At 38.8% G+C, this 21,300-nt stretch overlaps 1 protein-coding gene and 1 non-coding gene across 2 annotated transcripts; one reads left to right on the top strand and one right to left on the bottom strand.

Annotated features, from left to right (window-relative positions):
• The first annotated feature begins 1,176 nt into the window (after positions 1-1,176).
• LOC143609536 (uncharacterized) lies at positions 1,177-2,619 on the top strand. Its single transcript, XM_077084266.1, has one exon. The coding sequence runs from the start codon at positions 1,225-1,227 to the stop codon at positions 2,356-2,358; it is 1,134 nt and encodes a 377-aa protein (XP_076940381.1). The 5' UTR covers positions 1,177-1,224; the 3' UTR covers positions 2,359-2,619.
• A 336-nt stretch (positions 2,620-2,955) lies between these two features.
• On the bottom strand, positions 2,956-3,028 carry TRNAR-CCU (transfer RNA arginine (anticodon CCU)). The gene has a single exon. It is a non-coding gene; the product is annotated as a tRNA-Arg (tRNA).
• Between the last annotated feature and the right edge of the window lie 18,272 nt (positions 3,029-21,300).

The raw sequence follows: 21,300 nt of genomic DNA, 5'->3' as shown, positions 1-21,300 counted from the left end.
GGAAGTGAACGGTATTGATATATATGACAACTTTTCTGTTTGGTACCTTATTGATCACACTGTTCACTTCCGCTATTTGAAATGGCGATAGCGGAAGTGAATAGTGTGGTCAACAAGCTCTCGTCAAATGTGTCAGGTATTTATACTATTTCACTTACGTCATTTCAAATGGCGGTAGTGGGACAAATGTATAAGGGCAGACTATAAGGGGGTAAAAGTTGTGTTTCGCCATTTCAAATGGCGGATGATATGGTAAATATGTCAATCCGCCATTTCAAACGGCGGAACACCAAAAAAACCTCCAGCTCAGCAGATCTTTTCTAACACGCTCTGCAACCATTGTGTGTTTAGCCATTTAAATGGCGAAACACATAGAAACCCAAAAAAAATTTATCTTTCCAATCATTTAACTCCTTTCATTTTTCTCATTTATAAAAAATTTTGATGTTTCAATACCTTTTTTGTTACATTACAATTATATTTTTTATCTTTCTCTTTCGCTTGCTATTACGAGTACATCAAAAACAGAAGAACTTCACGCCCACCGCAACACCCATTTTTTATTCTTTTTTGTATTAACTCACACATTTTGCTAACCATTTAATCAAACACACTATACTTTTTTGGTTTTATCTTTCGTTTGGTATTCGCTGTAACACGCAGGTTTGGTTACGCGAGTTTAAATATTACGTAATAAATAAAAAAATGAAACGAACATGTTTTGATACTATTTAGGTTATAGCGAGTATATCGAAATTGAAAAGCTTTACTCTCATTAGTCATATTTCCAAAAGGCATAGACTATTCTCACACCACATAAAATATTTGGACACCATGTACACCTATATGACCCGTATATGTGCAGAATTTTATCATTTTGTGTCAGGAATGGGTTATGTGTTTGAAGCCTATGCGGCTCGTATAGACTAAAAAAGTTGTCATCATATATCCGCTCTGTACATTAGTCAGTTATGTGAAGGTTATGTGATTCATATAACTCCTATGCAAGTCGTGTGAAATTATTAACAGACCATGTGTGATGTTTGAATATAACTACCTCTTTTTACAAAAATACACAAACGGTTATGGGAGTTTGTTGAATGCTAAAAATCAAAGGCCATTGTTGCTTGAGTTGAAAACCATTCCACCATTTTTGCATCTTGTTCTTGCATCCGATCAAATCATCAAAACAAAAAATCATGATCGCTTGCTATCAAAACCTAAATGGCCAAAATGACGAACCACCGCGGACCTACCAAACGATTCCTAATAACCGAAATGGACCGAAGCGTCAAACGCATGCTAAAACTAATTGAAGAAGAAGGCGACTCGTTCGCGAAAAAAGCCGAAATCTACATCCAAAAACGACCCGAACTCGTCTCTCAGGTCGAGGAATTCTACCGTATGTTCAAAGCATTAGCCGAACGTTACGATGACGCCACATGTGAGCTACGCCGTACGTTACCGCCTGACTGCCGGTCTCAAAGCTGCGGCATGAGCGATATCTGCTCCGAGCCTCCGTCAGCTATGACGTCACCGGAGCATCGGTTTTCAGTTTCACGACGGTTATCCGGTGCACATGCTGCGTTTTTAGACTGTGTGAATAAAGGATACGAGACGTCCGCGTATGATTCCGGTTCGGATCCGGATGATTCGTTTTTTATTAACTCCGGTTCGACGTATTACGGTAATAATAATAATAATTATTATAGACGGTTACGGAGGAAGATAACGGAATTAGAAGGCGAACTTAAGAAAGCTCAGATTGAACAAGAAGTACATCAAGCGAATCCGGATCTTACCGATTATGAAGCCGAATTACGTAGCGCTAATGAGAAGATACGATTATATGAACAAGAGATTAGTAATTTGAGATCTAAGCTAGAACAATACGAATCAATACAACATAATAATGATAATAGCAATAATAATGATAATGATAATGATAATACCTGTTTAGACGAATCGGTAGATCCAGATCCAGATGAGGAGAACGTTGATGACGTCATGCATGAAACTGAATCGGAACCGGATGATGAAATTGAGCGGTTGACCGATAGAGATGAATTTGAGATGAAATTGAGTGAGGTTGAAGAGGAATTGCGGTTGAAGGATGATCAGATTGACGAGTTGAATAACCGGATGCAGAAGCTGCAAGTGGAGTGTGAGAGGTCTAATAAGACGATAGAGGAGTTGGAGAAGGTGATAGAGAAGCAACGGGAGATGATCGAGGAAGGCGTGGAGGAGAAGAGGCAAACGGAATCGCAGTTGTGTATTTCGCTTGAGCATTATAGGAATGCTTATCAGATGCTCAGGAAAGGGCTCATGGACCAGAAGAAGCCGGTTATGGCTTCGTGACGTGTTTAGTTCATCAGACGTGTTTGTGTTTGGGTTGATTTGTTTAACGTGTTGAATGAGACGGGCTAATTGGGTGATTTGTTTAACTCGATTATTAAATAAGGGTTACATATCAACTCGATTAAATTAGAATAAAATGATTTATTTACATGGTCACCCTCACCAAGCTAACGTGTTTACAATTATTCTAACACATTTACAATGCTAATTAATATATCAACATGCATGTCAACTTGACATAATAATTAATTAAGGATGTGAATGCATTGTGTGGTAACCTGTGGCTGTAACAATGATCTAAAGGGCATGTTTAGGATGAAAGGTTAGTTTGTGCTTCATATAGGAATTAGGATAAAGTCAACATATAGTACTCTTTGTAAGATTAATGACTAAAGTTTTGTATAAATAATATAAACAATCAATTAATCAATCAATCATCCGCGCATATTTAAGGTTATGGGTTAGTTGGTGGCTTGGTGCTTTCATATGATAAAGTCGTGAATATCAAAAGTTTTTTTTTTAAGTTTAATGATAAAAATTTTGTACAGAAAAATAAGTTTAATGATTAAAAATTTGTAAAAAAATGTAACAAAATATCGCGCCAGGTAGGGGTCGAACCTACGACCTTCTGCTTAGGAAACAGACGCTCTATCCACTGAGCTACAGGCGCTAACATGTTATTACAACAATGGTCATTGTATAACATATTTCATATAAGTTAGCTGATTTTTTAACCCTATTTACGTTTTTGATGAATCTCTTGAGAAAATGTTTACAAATTGATCAAGATAGGGAATTAATCATCACCATGATGAAAAATTTTATGGATGGATTTTGGTTAACAAAACGTCATTGATATGTAGGCGGAGGGACGTTAACTAGCCAACCTATAAAACAAGTGTTGGTTTAGGTTGGTTAACCAAGTTATAATCATTATGCAATCATAGGTTATATTTGAATGGACCAATCACAATGCTATAAAATTGAAAGAGAAAGGTGGTGGGGACTCCAATACTTTGGTGAGCAAGGGGGTGGCGCCCGGGGTGAACATGGTGGTGGGGTGGTGTATGGTGACATGGCTGGTTTTGGTGCCCTCAAGGTGCCCACAACACTTAGCCTAACGCATAATTCATAACTTGTAAGTTGAAAGCTATAACACAATAAATATTAAATGGTAAACAACACAATTTTTATTAGCCCATCGTGATAAGTAAAATGTTTAAGGTTCAGGTTCATTTGGAAGTTTGCTTAACACGTTGGTTCCTAAAACAATGATACTTACTTTTTAGAGTGTCCAAAGTTTGAAGACGTGTTACACGTATGAGAGTGATATTCTTCTCAATATCACACTAGTTGAATCTTAATTAGTTAATTATATGTATAACGAAAAATTGGTCCTTGAATTTCCAATTGCTTGAAGATCGTTTCAACCAACAAAATGAACGTTTGTAAGTAAATTATAAAATTGGAATTATACCGTGTATGCTTATGCTTTTCGTTCATCTTGCTGATTTAACACTTTCAACACTTTGTTGTCAGTACTTCAATAATTATAAAGCGAATAATTGTGTTGTTGTGTCAATGACTCAATACTAAGGATCATCAAAAATCGTTTAAAGATTATGTAAAAAAAGGCCTACACATTTTGTTTGTGCTTCAATTTGCATCACAAACAAGGGATTTCATATTTGCTTGAAGAATTTTATACCCAAATACATAGTAATCTCATCTTCTTCATAGATCTTCACTAGTTTCTATATTGATTTCTCGACGCGGAAAATAGAAAGAGAAAAAAAAAAGTATTCAATTAAATTCTTCTTTTGAAATATGTTTGAATAGTATTTATTAAATAGCAACCATTATCAAGGTTATCGTTCGAGACTAAACCGGTTCGATCTCTTATCTGAATACTCATATGCTTTTGTTTTTGCTTTTGCTTTTGATCCGGTTCAGTTTTCGATTAGAGTACTTAGGTAACTCATGGTAATCTTGTTTTCCTTTTTATGTTTTATTTTAATAATTTTACAATGTATCATTTTTGTTAAATAGTTTTAGCATTTCTTGTTATACTTTCTAAATCTAATCAACATGACTAATACCTAACTTATATAAAAAAAAATTATATCATACACGATACATGATCAAAAAGAACCCACGTCAAAATGGGGTATTGATGATCATTGCCTCTTTATTGTGGGGAGTAGGTAAGCTTAGAACTTTTGTCACATTTCTTCATTCCGATTCACATGAACTCATGGAACAGTAAATCTTTTATTTCCACTCAATATAAACCTAATTAAATATTTCTAGTTATTTGTTTTAGAGGGAGATATCCTCACATTTAGCACATTTTATGGCACATACTTTGATTTGGTTATTCTAGGGTTGTTCAAAAAGTTCGCGGCTCATGGCTCACTTGAAAAAAGCTCGACTCGAAAAAGCTCGATTTTAAATGAGCTCGACTTGACTCGGCTCGATTTTTAAACGAGCCGAGCTCGAGCCAGGGTCAGCTCGGCTCGTGGCTCGACTCGTTAGCTCGGCTTGTTGGCTCGTTTAAAATAAACACTAAATTTTAATATCTATATATAATATATCATACCAAGAAATAAATAAATAAAAGTTATTATGTCACTCGATACTTAAAACCTTATAGAAGAATAACGAAAATAAAGCAAACAAATTTATAAATTCTCTAGTTTATAAATTTTATATGATATGTATGTTAAAATTATATTTTTTGTAATTTTATATATCAAAATTTGTAAAATATAAAATAAAAAAACAATAAATAAAAAACAAAAAAAAATTAAAAAACTAAAGGAGTCCGGCTCGACGAACTCGAGCTCGGCTCGAGCTCGATAAAGAAAACGAGCCGAGCTCGAGCCAGCTCGATTAAGTTCGAGCTCGAGCACACTCTGGCTCGACTCGACTTGGCTTGTTTACAGCCTTATTAGGTTATTCGTTTGTTTAACATGTAAATTTGGCAAAAGAAATGCATGAGAAATTAGAAAAATAATATTGTTGTGAATTATGTAACTGATAAGTTGAAGTAGAATATCCTACCTACAATAAAATCACTATCGACATAACCATTAGGGTACCTTGTTTCGCGGTTTTTTATGAAGTAATTGGAATTTATCAAGGTAATTATTTTTATTAACAATGACTAAACTAATTGAAATATCAAATATGTAATAAGTGTTTAGAATAGTGAAGAGGTATGTACCCGCCTCAACACCGAGCGAGGCGGGTCAACCCACAAGATATAGACAAGAGGCTTGAAATCAAGACATTACGAAGGCACAAAGCCAAAACCTATGCGCATGGCGCATATCACATATGCTCAGGCATCATATGCCCAGGCACCACACATGCTCAGGCATCATATGCCCAGGCACCACAGATGCTCAGGCATCACATATGCTCACGCATATCACATATGCGCGCGGCGCATCCGCGCGTGGCGCATATCACATGCTCGTGCATATCACATCTGCGCATGAAACATCTGCGCGTGAGAATAAAGAGAAGACCTAGCGCATCCTCAGGATAGGCGCGCATCACACATGCACATAATCAACCTCATCCTTATCCAAATCAGGATTAGGGCAACCTTGATTGTACACGTCAGACAACCTTCCAGAAGGTATCTTTTTAAGGAATAAGAATATGCTGATGTTGACAGCTGCCAAATGAAAGGTGGACAACTCAGCATGACACATGTGCTACCACGTGATTACAACCAATGAGAAAGCACCAGGTGTCCCAGAGGACACGTGGCGCAGAGCAATTGGAGGAGGCCAACAAGGCTGAGCCCAATCAGTGGAAACCCTAGCACTATAAATACAGCATCAACTCCACAAGGAGAGACATTCATTCACATTCAATCAGATTCAATTACATTCACTCACAGTCAGTTACAGTCAGTAACACACACAATCACAGCAAATTACAGAGTATTCAGCTATTAAGCAATACTCTCCAGATTTCCTTACTCTCATAACATTATCTTCTCCTACAAAATACTTATTCTCACACCGGAGGGTTACCCCAAAGAGGACCCCTCTGTCCCTTTCTGAGGGGTAAGTTGACGGTGCTGTTCATTTTGTAGGTGGAAGAGCCCAGATCCAAGAAAACCATCGGTGAAGAAGCATAATCACACCCGAGGAAAGTAGATCGTCTACCAGTGAGTCGATCCACGTTTCTTCATTGGCGCCATCCGTGGGACCCTCCGCGAGCCAATGATGAAGAAAATGTTTGGAGATTGTTCACTGACGGAGCTTCAAACAATGAAGGGTCCGGCGCAGGCCTCAAACTGGTGGATCCAGAGAATCATGAATATACTTACGCCATCAGGTTGGACTTCAAGAGCACCAACAATAAGGCTGAGTATGAAGCCCTGCTGGCTGGCCTGCGCATCGCGCAAAAATTCGGAGTTAAAAAGCTAGAGGCCCATGTTGATTCATACTTGGTAGCAGCACAGGTCAATGGCCTTTATGATGCCAAGGAGAACACCATGCCTCTATACCTAGAGCAGGCGAAAAAGCTCATCGAGCAATTTGACTGCTTCAGAATCATTCATATTCCGCGCAGTGAAAACAAATCTGCAGACCGCTGAGTAAGATGGCATCAACCAGTTTTGATCACTTTGGCAAAGATGTCAGTGTAGAAGTAATGAGCAACCCGTCGGTGGTAGCGAAGTCTGTCCTGGTAACTCATACAACCCCTTCATCATGGATAACTCCAATAATGGAATTCTTGAAGGAGGGAAAGGTACCAGATGATCGCGCACAGGCGAGGAAGATAAGACACAAGGCGCAGAACTATGAGCTGCTTGATGGTACATTATATCGACGCTCTTATCTTGGGCCGCTCATGAAATGCCTAGATGCTGAGGAAGCAACCTATGTGATCAGAGAGATACATGAAGGAATCTGTGGAATTCATGCTGGCCCGCGCATGGTGGTTGCCAAGGCAATGAGCGCAGGCTACTATTGGCCAGGCATGTACTTGGACGCTCTAAAGGAGATCCAAAAATGCAAAGCATGTCAGAGCTATGCGCCAAACACCATGCGGCCAAAGAACAACTTGATTCCGGTGACCTCCGCATGGCCTTTCCATAAATGGGCAATCGACATTGTGGGTCCCCTACCGCAAGCGCCTGGGCGAGTAAAATTTTTGGTAGTGGCAGTAGACTATTTCACAAAATGGGTTGAAGCCAAGCCACTAGCAAAAATCACAGCCGAAGTGATAAAGCAGTTTATCTGGAGCCACATCATATGCCGATTTGGCTTGCCCATGGAAATTGTGAGCGATAATGGCAAGCAATTCACTGACAAGAAGATATCCAGCTGGCTCAAGGAATTGCGCATCAACCAAATTTTCACTTCAGTTTATCACCCTCAGGGGAATGGACAAGTGGAACGCGCGAACCAAAGTTTGTTAAATGGGCTGAAGAAAAGGTTGGAGGGAGAATCCCATTCTTGGGTCGAAGAGCTACCTAATGTCCTGTGGGCACACAGGACATTAAGCAAAACCAGCAATGACGAATCCCCGTTCAGCCTAACCTATGGAACAGAGGCAATGATTCCAGCAGAAATTGGATGCCCATCCCATAGAGTGCTCATGATGAACAAAATTGATAACGAGCGCGAAAGGAGGTTGGATCTCAACTTACTTGAAGGGCGCAGAGAGGCGGCTATCATCAGTGAAGCCAAGTACAAGAAAAAGCTGGAAAAATATTACAACCAGCGCGTGAAAGAATGCCACTTCAAGAAAAATGATTTTGTCCTTCGAAACAATGAAGCTAGCCGCGCGATACCCCCGGGAAAGATGTCCCCCAATTGGGAGGGACCTTATCAAGTCTCGGAAGAATTGGGAAAAGGCGCATACGCTTTAAAAGATTTGAATGGAAAGAAGATCCCGCGCGCATGGAACGCGGCACAGCTTAGAAAATGTTTCATATAAAAATGTCAAGTTTGTAATCAAGGCTTTTTAAGCCATTATGAATAATGATACGCGCTATCTTCTCTTAATGTGGATTCTATTTTGCATACATGTTTCACACTTCCCTTTATTAGTTTTGAGCAATATGACAACATTGTATTGACATCAAAACGAAATAAAAACGAAGTAAAACATTCATGCGCGAGCTTCAAGCTCAAACGCGTTAACGAGTCTTAACTCTAAAACGTTAGGGCCTTAGCCCAATTCTATTACCTTTTGCATACATGTTTCACACTTCCCTTTATTAATTTTGAGCAATATGACAACACTGTATTGACATCAAAAGAAAATAAAACGAAGTAAAACATACATGCGCAAACGCGTTAACGAGTCTTAACTCTAAAACGTCAGGGCCTTAGCCCAAAATTATGAGCCTTAGCTCAGGGCCTTAGCCCAATAATGTGAGCCTTAGCTCAAATCACTCACAACATCCATCCTACATGCTGCGCAGACTGACCATAAAAATACCTAAGCACAACTAAGGCAAAGCGAATGCCAAAACATAGTTGTTAAGGTCTCAGTTCGAGGTCGCGCATGAAATTGTAATGGATATCTGAGTAACACATATTGACACGTAAAGGATAAAAAACTCATAATTCCATGTGCGATAACGTCGCGGAAAAGAGGAATAATGAAAACGCCAACACACGTGTCAACATAATCAAGATATGGCAGAATCACTTACAATATGACAAGGGTTAAGTATAATAGATTCCTTACAACCTTGTTCTTATTCCAACGCGCAAGCATATCTTATATTCAACAAGCAAACATGCGATATAAAGAAATGAATGGGAATGCGCAAGATGCGAAGAAGGGAAAAATAGAATTTCATTCAAAAGCATTGAAATTTACAAGTTTACAAGATGAGATACAAACTACAAATAAAAAAAAAAGAAAAAAACATGAAGGGCTTCTCAAGTCTCCACGTTGACATCAGCCTCTTCATCATCCTCATCATCGCCCTCGGCATCTGGCGCAGCCTGCTCCTCGTCGTCTCCAAACTGACCATAGTCAAGTTCTTCATCTTGAATGGAGTCTTCTATCACGACAGTATCAGGAGCGGATCCTTTGGCCACGCCAGAGCCGCTAGCAACGCCAGCATTCGCCGCGCCATCATCGCCGCCGCCAGCCCCTTCGCACTCGTCAAGTAATTTCTTTAGCGCGACGAGATCAGGCTGGTCAGCAAGCGCGGATATCTGCAAATCATAAGGAAAAATATGAGTACAAAAAGACTTAGAAAATAAGTCAAGGTAATCTCATTAAGGTTAAAATACCTGCGCAAGGATGGGAATGGGAGTATTCATATACTTCTCCCCCATCGCGGCCATGTCCGCGCAGGCAACGGAGCTCTGATAAGGGTACTCGGATGGGTTCTTCTTCAGCATGCCATATTCATAGCCATCCGTAAACCCTTCAGCTCGCCCCACCAAGCGCGCGGCAGCGTTGCAGTCCATCACAAAGGCCTGAAACTCGTCTGAGTATTTCATCGCGAAAGCGCAACGAGTCATGCCCTGTGAGATGAGCCAGTGGCGATCCTGCGCGAGGCCAGCAACAGACGTCTCGAGGGCAGGAACCTGAGAGTTTAATAACTCAACAGTTTCCTTAGTCTTTTTCAGCTCCTCTTTGTCGGACGCTGCTGCCGCCAAGATTTCTTCTTTTTCCGCCCGCGCAGCATCAAGTGCTTCCTGGCTAGACGCTGCCGTCGCCAGGGCTTCATCTTTATCGGCCTGCGCGGCCGCCAGCTCCCTCTTCAGGCGCGCAACCCCACTCTCCAGTGATGATTTTTCAGTGATAGACTGGACAAGAGCTTGATCACGCGCCTCCGCCTCCAGCTCCAAGTCGCGCGCTCTGCGCGCGTACTTGGCCGCGTCCGCCTCCGCCGCCTGCAGCTTCTCCCGCGCCGCCTGAAGCTCATGCCCGCGCTTCACGAAGGCGCTGTTGGCACTTGCTCGGTTCTCACTGAGCTCTGCTTGGAGCTTCTCAGCTCTCTCGCGAGCATCAGAAAGATGCCAAGCAGACACCTTAGCCTCTTGCTTGGCTTCCGCAAGAGCATCACGTACTTTTACGTAATCAGAGCGAAGCTCTTGGGAGGCAGCAATGAAGGCCGACCCAGCAAACATATGATCGTTGAGCAGGTCGTCGCGAGCGCGGTCCTCCTGGAACCTCCTTTCAGATGGAGGCACAGCATGAGCCAAGAATTCCGCACACACACCCATGGACTGAAATGTGCTGTCTTCAGTAATATTCCATCTTGGGCGGTAAGTGTGATCGGCCTCCTGCAAAAACAAAGAAATTATCTAAGTCATCAAAACATTAAGATGGAAGTCCGCGCAGCGGAGCAAGAAAGAACCTATACCTGCGGGGATGAAGCAGAAAAGTCAGCGCCAGCCCCACGAGAAGGCTCCGCCGCGAAACCTCGTGGCGCTGCAGGGCTGGCGCGGGCGCCGTCGGAGTCTTCAGCATGAACCTCCTCATCCTCCTCTGAAATAGGTCTCTTCTCCTGCGACCTAGAATCAAAATCAGTCTCGCGAGGAGGGCTGTGCGCAGGAGGAGGTGAGGGAGGTCTCGACGCCGCCAGGTCGGCGCGCAAAACGGCCTCCTGCTCCTTAGTAATCCCAATGAGGGGAGATTCATCGCTTGCAGGAGCAGGAGCAGAGCCAGCGGCGCTGGCGCCGGCGCCAGGAGTGCCGCCAGAAGCTTGTACGCCAGCTACGGCTTATATGAAAAAATCAACAACAACAAATGGTTCATGACTTGATCTAAAAGAAAGTCAGAAAAAAAAAAAAAAAAGCAATACGTACCTTGGCGCAACTCCGTTCGCGAAGCTAACATCGCCATGAAGTCCATTCTACCCTTCTTTGAGGGTAAAACAGGGGACTTCGAAGCGACCTCCGGCGCGGCCTCGGCATCTTGTTGCACTGTCGCCGGCTCTACAAACATTTGAGTGAGCAAAGATTCATTAGTAATTCTATCAGAATCGCGCTCATTGAACCATAAAGGATAAGCAAAGTATACCTGTCGAAGGCGCAATGCCACTTCCCTTTTCCGTAGCGCGAAGGGAGGAGGTAGCGCCACCATACCTCAAGTGGACAGGAGGTCTGCCCACTTTTTGAGGCAGGGAAGACAAGGAAACCTTGGTGGTAAACCCCTGGGTTTTCCCAAATCCCCCCGCCTGGGTAGGAGGATCCTGAACAACAGGGGCATCATCCCTCTTCTGTTTCTTACTGGCCCCTGCGCCAGTTTTCCCCTTTGCTTTACGCTTTAGTTGGGGCGGCTCCTCTTCTCCTCCTCTTCCGCGAGCTCCAGCTCGTAGTTTTCGAGCGCATCTACAATACATGCAACAGAAGTATTAGCCAAATTTGGTATTATAAAGGCAAATGCGTAAGTACAAAGGCTTACCAGGCGCATCGCTGTCAAAGACAAATCCCAGATCAACAGGGATGAACATGTCATCGAAGCGATCGGGGAAACCAACCTCCCCAGCGCCGAGCGCGACGGAGCCACCCTCCATATGTTCATCATAGGCGGCGTGGATATAATCCTTGGTGACTGCACAAAAACAAGTCAAATGATATCAACAAAACGAATTATATTCGCGCAGAAAAAAAGCAATGAGATAAACTTACACAACCCGTCGACTTGGATAACGGGCTCAAGCGCGCTATCCGCCCACCTCTTGCTCATACCAACCCCCACCAGCGCCTCCTCACAAATATTCTTGGCGGGGGATGGTTCAGCGGTCAGCTTATTAACCCAGGCGCCAGTTGGGTTCTTGAGGACACCCACATCCGCAGGCGCAGAAGAAATCGCGCGCATGGTCATGCGGATGGGGATCACACCAGCCCTTATGTAAAAAAACCTCTCAGACCAGTCATGAAGGCTCTTGAATGAAACAGTGGAGCACTTCACCTTCTGACTGCGAGGAACAAATGAGAACCAAGAATCTTGGATCTTGGGCTTGTAAAAATACTGAAAGCGCCGAGGGGTGGGCTCCTCGCGCTGGGATTTGCACATGAACTCAAAGTGAGTCATGCGCACAAGTCCAAACGGATGGACTTGGGATATATGAATCCCATAGAACTTAAGCAGTGCACCCACAAACCTTGTCATCGGGAGACGAAGGTTGCAGTGGGTGAAAAAATGGCTATATAGGGATATATAGCCGGCAGGCGGGTCCGCCGCCGTTTGCCCAGCCGCAGGCAACATGCAGCCAAACACAGGGAGGAAACCCTGAGAGGCGATAAGGCTGTCAAGATCAGCCTGCCTCAATTTGCAGGGGATTTCATTCCACCTCTTCACGGCCTTGGTCCTCCCTACCTCCTCCGATGAGACCTCAGCAGCCTTCTTCCCCTTGCCGGTCTTCTTCAATGTAGACATTACTAACGATTTTCTACGGCAATGGATGGGGGAGATTGTGTTGTCTGAGCTATCAGACATACAACTGTGACAACGAACGAAGGTTGCTTCTGAATAACAGATATTTGGAAGCAGAACAAAGGGAATAGAATGAAAGAAAGAAAGAAAAGCTCAGAATAATAAACAAGAAGATGAAGGATAAAAAACTCTAAGGGCTGGCTTTTATAGGCCCAGGAGAGAGAAAAATGGGTGCTGATCGGACTTCACGCGCCCCCACTCGCAGGTGTAAGCCAACGGAAGCGCGACACGTGTCAATCACACTGTATGAGGGGACACGAAAAGAAATAATACAGCTGTTGCCAGAGTTCACGCGCTACCACTCGCAGGAATGACCAATGCGAGCGCGACACGTGTTCCTGACACTCTGTGAGGTGACACGAAAGGCAACTGTAGCACCTCGAGCACACGAAAGGTCTGACACGTCTCCATCACTGACCCATGTCAGCAACAACCAACCACGTATAAGGCCGATTCGTTTTCAACTAAAAGGATAGAATTTCGCGCAACGATGAATAATAAGAAGAAAAAGACAAAACCCCTACTAAAAGAGCAAACTGTTAAGTCTAACATCTATCTTGCCTCGCTCGCGCGAGACAAGACACACATTAGACTGGGGGGGCTTGAAGAGGTATGTACCCGCCTCAACACCGAGCGAGGCGGGTCAACCCACAAGATATAGACAAGAGGCTTGAAATCAAGACATTACGAAGGCACAAAGCCAAAACCTATGCGCATGGCGCATATCACATATGCTCAGGCATCATATGCCCAGGCACCACACATGCTCAGGCATCATATGCCCAGGCACCACAGATGCTCAGGCATCACATATGCTCACGCATATCACATATGCGCGCGGCGCATCCGCGCGTGGCGCATATCACATGCTCGTGCATATCACATCTGCGCATGAAACATCTGCGCGTGAGAATAAAGAGAAGACCTCGCGCATCCTCAGGATAGGCGCGCATCACACATGCACATAATCAACCTCATCCTTATCCAAATCAGGATTATGGCAACCTTGATTGTGCACGTCAGACAACCTTCCAGAAGGTATCTTTTTAAGGAATAAGAATATGCTGATGTTGACTGCTGCCAAATGAAAGGTGGACAACTCAGCATGACACATGTGCTACCACGTGATTACAACCAATGAGAAAGCACCAGGTGTCCCAGAGGACACGTGGCGCAGAGCAATTGGAGGAGGCCAACAAGGCTGAGCCCAATTAGTGGAAACCCTAGCACTATAAATACAGCATCAACTCCACAAGGAGAGACATTCATTCACATTCAATCAGATTCAATTACATTCACTCACAGTCAGTTACAGTCTGTAACACACACAATCACAGCAAATTACAGAGTATTCAGCTATTAAGAAATACTCTCCAGATTTCCTTACTCTCATAACATTATCTTCTCCTACAAAATACTTATTCTCACACCGGAGTGTTACCCCAAAGAGGACCCCTCTGTCCCTTTCTGAGGGGTAAGTTGACGGTGCTGTTCATTTTGTAGGTGGAAGAGCCCAGATCCAAGAAAACCATCGGTGAAGAAGCATAATCACACCCGAGGAAAGTAGATCGTCTACCAGTGAGTCGATCCACGTTTCTTCAAATAGAAATATTATCAGTATACGTACGTACGAGAAGAAGGCAAAATGGTAATGAACAGTAATACTTAGCTGTTTCATTCTCAGCTCTTATCATGTCTCAAATGATTTGCACAAGCTTCAGTAATGGCAAAATTTTACACGAACAAGTCCTCAATAATTTCTTTCTATTTTTAGAAACTATTACTATGATAATAAATTATTTGAATTGTAGTTATCTGATAACTTGAGTGAACATACAAATACAATACCTAATACTACCTCCGTCCCATTATAAGTGTCCTAGTTTGACTTTTCAAGTCTTTCTTTTGCAACCTTGATCGTAAATATTTTTGTTCGTGTCATATAATACTTGATGAAAATTATATAAATGTAAAATACATTTAAAACTCAATCCATTTATATATTTTACATCAAGTATTATATAACACAAACAAATATATCGTCGGTCAAAGTTAAACAAGAAAGACTTGAAAAATCAAACTATGACACTTATAATGAGACGGAAGGAGTAGTAAACAAGTTAAACAGAACTTTTGTAAATTAAGTTTTTGTAATTAACTGTTAGAAATGTAAAAACTTGGAAGATTCTAAAAATTACCCATGCTAATTTTTCTAATAAGATAAGGATGCTACATACAAATACCACTCCATGGGGGTATGTGACCATATGTGCCTGACACATGTATAGAGAAATTAGAGTCTCTGTGTTTTTGTAACATCCGATATCGGTAGAGAAGGAGAACAAAGTTTTCTTTATAAGAAAGTGGATATATTACCCATCATAACGTGTTTTATGCGTTTAATGGTAGTGGATTAGAGAAGAACTCCACAATTAAGTGTGCTCATTGGAAAGTAGTATTAGGATGAGTGACTTCGTGAGAAGTCTTCACCTGGACAACCAAAAGCAAGTCCGTGAGACGACGATGGTACATCCCGGCCAAAGCGGACAATATTATGTTACGGGGGTAGTTAGGCTATTACAGTTTTGTAGTTTATACGACTCGTATAGGCCTATACAGGTCATATAAGCCTAATTTTTCATATAGTTCTTAGTGGATGAACTAAATGCATTCTATAGGCCTATACGACTCATATAGTTTTTCGTGAATAAACTATATACCTCATATAGGCCTTATACGAATAGTATAGCTCTTCGTGGATGAACTATATTCCAATAATATCTCAATCTTTTTCAAAAGTTTCACCTCCACTCGTATACATGTTTACTCGTGTAAGTTTTTGTCAATGTCATTTGACACCATCATCATTCGACTTGTTTTCATCCAACTTCTCTATCATCAAACGACTTGTTTTAACCAACCTCTCCATCATCAAACGACTATATTATTTACAAGTTTTAATTAATTAATAAAAAATAATTAAATTGTGCATATACGACCTATATAGGTCGTATATTGTTAGACTAATTTTGCGTAAGTACGAGGACATGTCGTACTTACAAACCTAGGGGTTTTTCAGTTAGTTTTCTCATAGTTATTCTAATATAAGGATTTTTATTGATCTATGATGGGTGTTTTTATAAATAGGGTTTATTTGTAAACAATTATCATAATAACAATTAATAATACAATTGAGGTTTAGACTTGAAATCTGATTGCCTTTCATATACGACTCAGAGTATAGGTTTATACAAGTCGCATAGACCTATACATCCCATATAGGACTATACGAGACACCAGGAACTGAAAGATGCCGATATAAACTGACATTATTCATGTCCCATACAACTCGTAGTCTAGATAACCAAGATGTTGCTTGTGAAAGCAAACCTTACATAATTAACTGATAACGTAAAACCATTTTCAGTATACAAAACTCATCACCACAATTTGGATGGCTGCTGTTTAAGTTTATCATAAATGTGAACATATCCACAAATATTAAAACTTCGGGTATGTATCTACCGTATACATCCATTGTAAAGATTAGAAGTCAATAAAGGAAAAATAAGCGGACCTGACCCATTGAATTATGACCATATCCGCTATTCTGATATTCAAATTCAATAGAGATGAAATTGGAACAAGTTGACCCCCCTTTTTTCTTTTCATTTCTTTGGACCCCGCAAGAATTTGTCGATATTTCCAATTCAATCGTCTTGTTATATAGGAATAAATTGTCATTTCGTTCCTTTACAGAGAACCATTTCTTCTAAGTCACAAGATAAGAAAAATTTTTACTACGCACACTATGGACCTTCTTTTGTGTTGGCTTCCCACTTACACCTTTTTCCTATTTTTTACATCATAAACCTTCTTCATGTCTTGGCTTCCCACCTACATTCTTTTTATATATTTTATATTATTATACGATGCATCATACCAACTTGACTAATGTTGGTGAGGCTTCATGTTAATATGTTCAATTCTAGTAGCAATTCTAAATATCCAATAGCATATATTATGTTTGGGTGTTTGTTCTTTAGCGGTATTATAGAAGGGCTAAAGCTGGACAGACGAATGCCCGGTTGTGTTTTGGGTGTTGTTGCACATTAATAGAGTTAATGTACTTGGTGGGTCACTTAGCGGTTTTAAAAGGATTTGGATGGTATTATCAGACTAGAACCCAACAATCGCTTTCTCTGTTGTCTTCGTCTTCATACGTTTTGGTCATTTAGGGTTTCATGTTCCGTTGTTCACATTCTCAATTAGTGCAAGATCTCATATAATCCGATCTTATTGAAATTATAATGTTTTGTTTTAGGTCTTGTTATTGATACTACATTACAACAGAAATTTAGTATTATTGTTGTTTGTCACACTTATTGATTCAAATAAACATTTATATTAAATAAAGGTATCGGAAACAAGGTCTTTTACACTTCAAACCCATTGATCTTCAAACTGTTTGTACATGGTTTTACGACCTCCATTACAACCCAAGAAAATGAAGAATGCTACAACACCATCGAGACGACTCTAAACCAAGTGTGTCCCTTTCTTGTCTTGCTCAATTCAAAACATTACATCCCAAATAACACATCATTATTCTTTTAAATGATCAAACAATAGAAACTCACATATTTAACCATATATAAAGCAAGTAATGATCCACCATGAATTGACATGAAAAGCATTAAATGTCAAAAAGCATATAGCTTGCCTATTCATCTTCAAGTTACTCGCCATAAAATCAAAATATTTATCAAACAAAATTACAAAACAACTGGTAGTTGGTAGTCTGGTAGGACACGCCAAATTTAAGTTTCAGAAACATTCTTTGAAACTAACTATAATATTAACAACAACGACGACGATGATGATATGACATGTGTCGACATTTTTGGGGCATATCACAACTTTATTTTTTAAGTTCTCTTTCGTTTGCTATACTAAGTGTCTGTACCGTATCATTATTGTAATGAAGTAAGCCGATACCGTCTGAATTTCATCTCGATGCACATGGGAATTTGACTAATTCTATAGAAAACAAAAAATAAACATTAAATTAAAAAAAAGAAAGAGGTTGATGTGATTTTTTAAATATAAAACCATGTTTAGAAATATAATAATAGGGGTCAGGATCCAAGTTGAGATGAGAGGTTGTGTATAGTTGACACCCAAAACGTAGAACAATTAAAGCCATTCGTGAACCAATTGGCGCCGTCCTACCTACCCCGATCTAACTCTTTCTTTTGCTCTCTACCTAATCACCTCTTTTACTTTTTCAAATATGTACACATTAATATGATGTCAACACAAAGTTTTAATTGAAAGAAATACAATTTAAATAAACTTAAAAGTACTAGGAAGAAAAAATAATAATGGTAACACAATTATTTATGAAAAACTACACTTAACATATTTCCAAAACACGTATACGAGAATTCATATTTGATATTTCATTAACATGTCGTTTGTGATTGTTCCAAATCGTTTTATTTACGTGTTGACTCAATTTATATGTGATGTATAATTGGAATAGTGATGGTCATGTTTATATAAACCTTAACATTTCAAACGTATAAGACTTGTAGAATAAGGCATATTTTTTTAAAGACGGTGCTTATTAAAAAAGTAATGTTAAATAGAATGTTGATCTATATGTAATCTTAGATATGATAGGGTAGGGCTGTTACTTTTATCTGAAACCCGAAACCCAACCCGAGATATTGAATCCCGATGAACCCAACTCAAAAAAATCGAACCCGGAAAACCCGTGAGATTCGGGTTGGGTTTCGGGTCAAAATTTAAAACTTTGAAAACCAAAGAACCCGAAAACAAACACAAAGAATACCCATAGATGGGGTGGTGAGAGTGTTCCTCCTGGCTTCCACTCCTAACCATATTTCGTGCTTTCTTTCTTTTATGTAAGTTTCACATTATTTCGCCACTAACTATTTTTCAAATATCTAAGCTCGAGCTTTAGAAATAGAGATAGAAACGAGTCGAGCTCAAGATCTATGTAAGTTATACGAGTCGAGCTCGAGTCTAGTCAAGCTGGGGCTCGACTCGGCTAGTTTGCACCCTTGGTTTGAGAAGAAAAATAAACACAGAGTTTTGTTTTACCTAATCAACTTGAAGAAATGTGTATGTATATATAACTAAAATTATATGAGTTAATTATATGAATGACAGACTCGTTTAGACTCACGAGCCGGCTCGAGCTCGATAAAAGAAGCTCGGCCTCAGATTCATTTTTTAAACGAGTTAATTTTTAAGCTCGAGCTCTTTGCACGATCGAACTTTTTCACAAACCGATCTCTAGTAGCTCGACTTGTTTACACCCCTAATAAAAATCAACATATATTAATGATCCACATTAATAAATACTCAATTGATTAAGTTGTGCTAACTTAAATATTCCCAAACTATCCTTTTAGATTTGAAAAACATTTTATGTTATATATTACAACTTTGTTATTAGAGCATTCTCATCTTATCCATTAGTTAGTTAAGTATGTATTATATATGTTAAAATCATTAAATTTTAAAAAGCATGAATTTTAGGAGTTTTTTTTTTTCCAAAAGAGTGTTGGTGGAATAAATATTTACCAAAATGGTGTTGGTCAAAAAATATTTACTAAATCAGTGTTTTAATCACATGTTAGTTTCTCACTTCTAGTTTAATTTGATAAATTCAATTATTTATACATTTATTGATTCAATCATCTTATTAACTAACCTTATAATTTTCAGACTGTATTTAAAATACAAAAAGATATTAGAGTTTGATCGATATCATTAGTATTTCTTACTGTTCTTGCTACCTATATGTAATTAAAAAAAATAAAAGTTCTTAAACATGTTATGGATTACGAAATAAATATAAATTATTGGCTAAATCATTATAATATTTATATATTTTTAAATTATAAAAATATTAGTATATTTAAATTGAAGCTAAGTTATATATGAAAACTAATAAATGATTATGTTTAAAGTGTAAAGTATGTTTCTAATTTCTCTTTTAAGTTTAAGCTGGACATAAATGATAAAACATAGCTTTTTAATCATAAATTAAACTGGTTAAATGGGTTAGCCTGTTAGGCTAACACGAACCTACATGTATGAGCTCGATCTTAGAAATGCAAGCTCTTAAGATTCAAAACAAACCCGAAAATATTGTGTTAAAAATGCGCACTTCTAATTAGGTTCTCCCTTCTAATAAGGTTTTCAAATTTGAGGCTTAGATCGTCAATTGTGTGATTCATATATTGTTGTAGCTTGAGTATTTATTGGAGATGTAATACGCAAAAATATAAAAATTATAATAAACCTTATAGTTAACTTTTATTGTACGTATGTAACAATTGACAAAGAAAATGGTTCTTTAATAATCGTCACATAATTAAAAACTAAAGTTTTATAATGATTTAATTCATACTTTTTTATTTCTTAATAACCTAAAACACTTTTTAAAGTTTTATTTATTATTTAACTAACTTGTGTATGAAAAGAAGTATATAGAATAAATATGACTGATTTAAAAATATGATATTTTTCAGCTGAGATTATCTTTAACAAGAAGACAAGATAAATTTATTTATAAATCATAATCTAGTATATTTTTGTATTTTAAATACAGTCTGAAAATTATAAGGTTAGTTAATAAGATGATTGAATCAATAAATGTATAAATAATTGAAGTTATCAAATTAAACTAGAGGTGAGAAACTAACATGTGATTAAAACACTAATTTAGTAGATATTTTTTGACCAACACCATTTTGGTAAATATTTATTCCACCAACACTCTTTTAGGAAAAAAACTCCTAAAATTCATGCTTTTTAAAATTTAATACTCATTTTAAAAAATCTCTCACAACCCATCCACCATATTTATCCTTATCTTACTCATAAAAAATTATTTTATTATATTTCTTGTTTTTATACACTCACAAAAATTTAAAGAATGATGAATAGTAACTTTTTATATATAAAGAGTTGGTGTATCAATTTTCATAATTTAGGGTTGGGGTAAACAAATGATGGATATAATGGAGTTAGTTTTTAGCATAATTTTTTACAATTTAAAGATTAAAGAGACGATGATGGATGGGATGAAAATGATCTTATAAACATATATCACTTGAAACACAATCATTTCTCTATTTAAGTTATGTAAATTACAACTTTGTCATTATAAACATAAATAATTAAAAACAAATAATCTATAGTCACACTTAAATCATTTATCCCATGATCCATTCATTAAATACATAATTTTAAAAAAAAATTCGATGAAGAAAAGTTATAATAAACGGGATGCTTATGTAGTTATAAGATCGTGATTTTTGATTTAATTCTGAGTGAGTCCGGGTTTTACAATAAGCCTTCAGGCGTATGAATTTTCCTGAAGCTGAAGATATGTAGAGACACTTAAAGGCTCCATAAAATCCTTAAACAATTCACCTTTTGTTGGCGGTTAAAAAAACA

Source organism: Bidens hawaiensis, unplaced genomic scaffold (assembly GCF_021521415.1).
Source record: "Bidens hawaiensis isolate Kalapana, Puna unplaced genomic scaffold, B.hawaiensis_p1.1 tig00001297_1, whole genome shotgun sequence".
Taxonomy (NCBI): Eukaryota; Viridiplantae; Streptophyta; class Magnoliopsida; order Asterales; family Asteraceae; genus Bidens; species Bidens hawaiensis.
The sequence above is the reverse complement of the archived record's forward strand: the minus strand, read 5'-3'. Positions and strand labels throughout refer to the sequence as shown.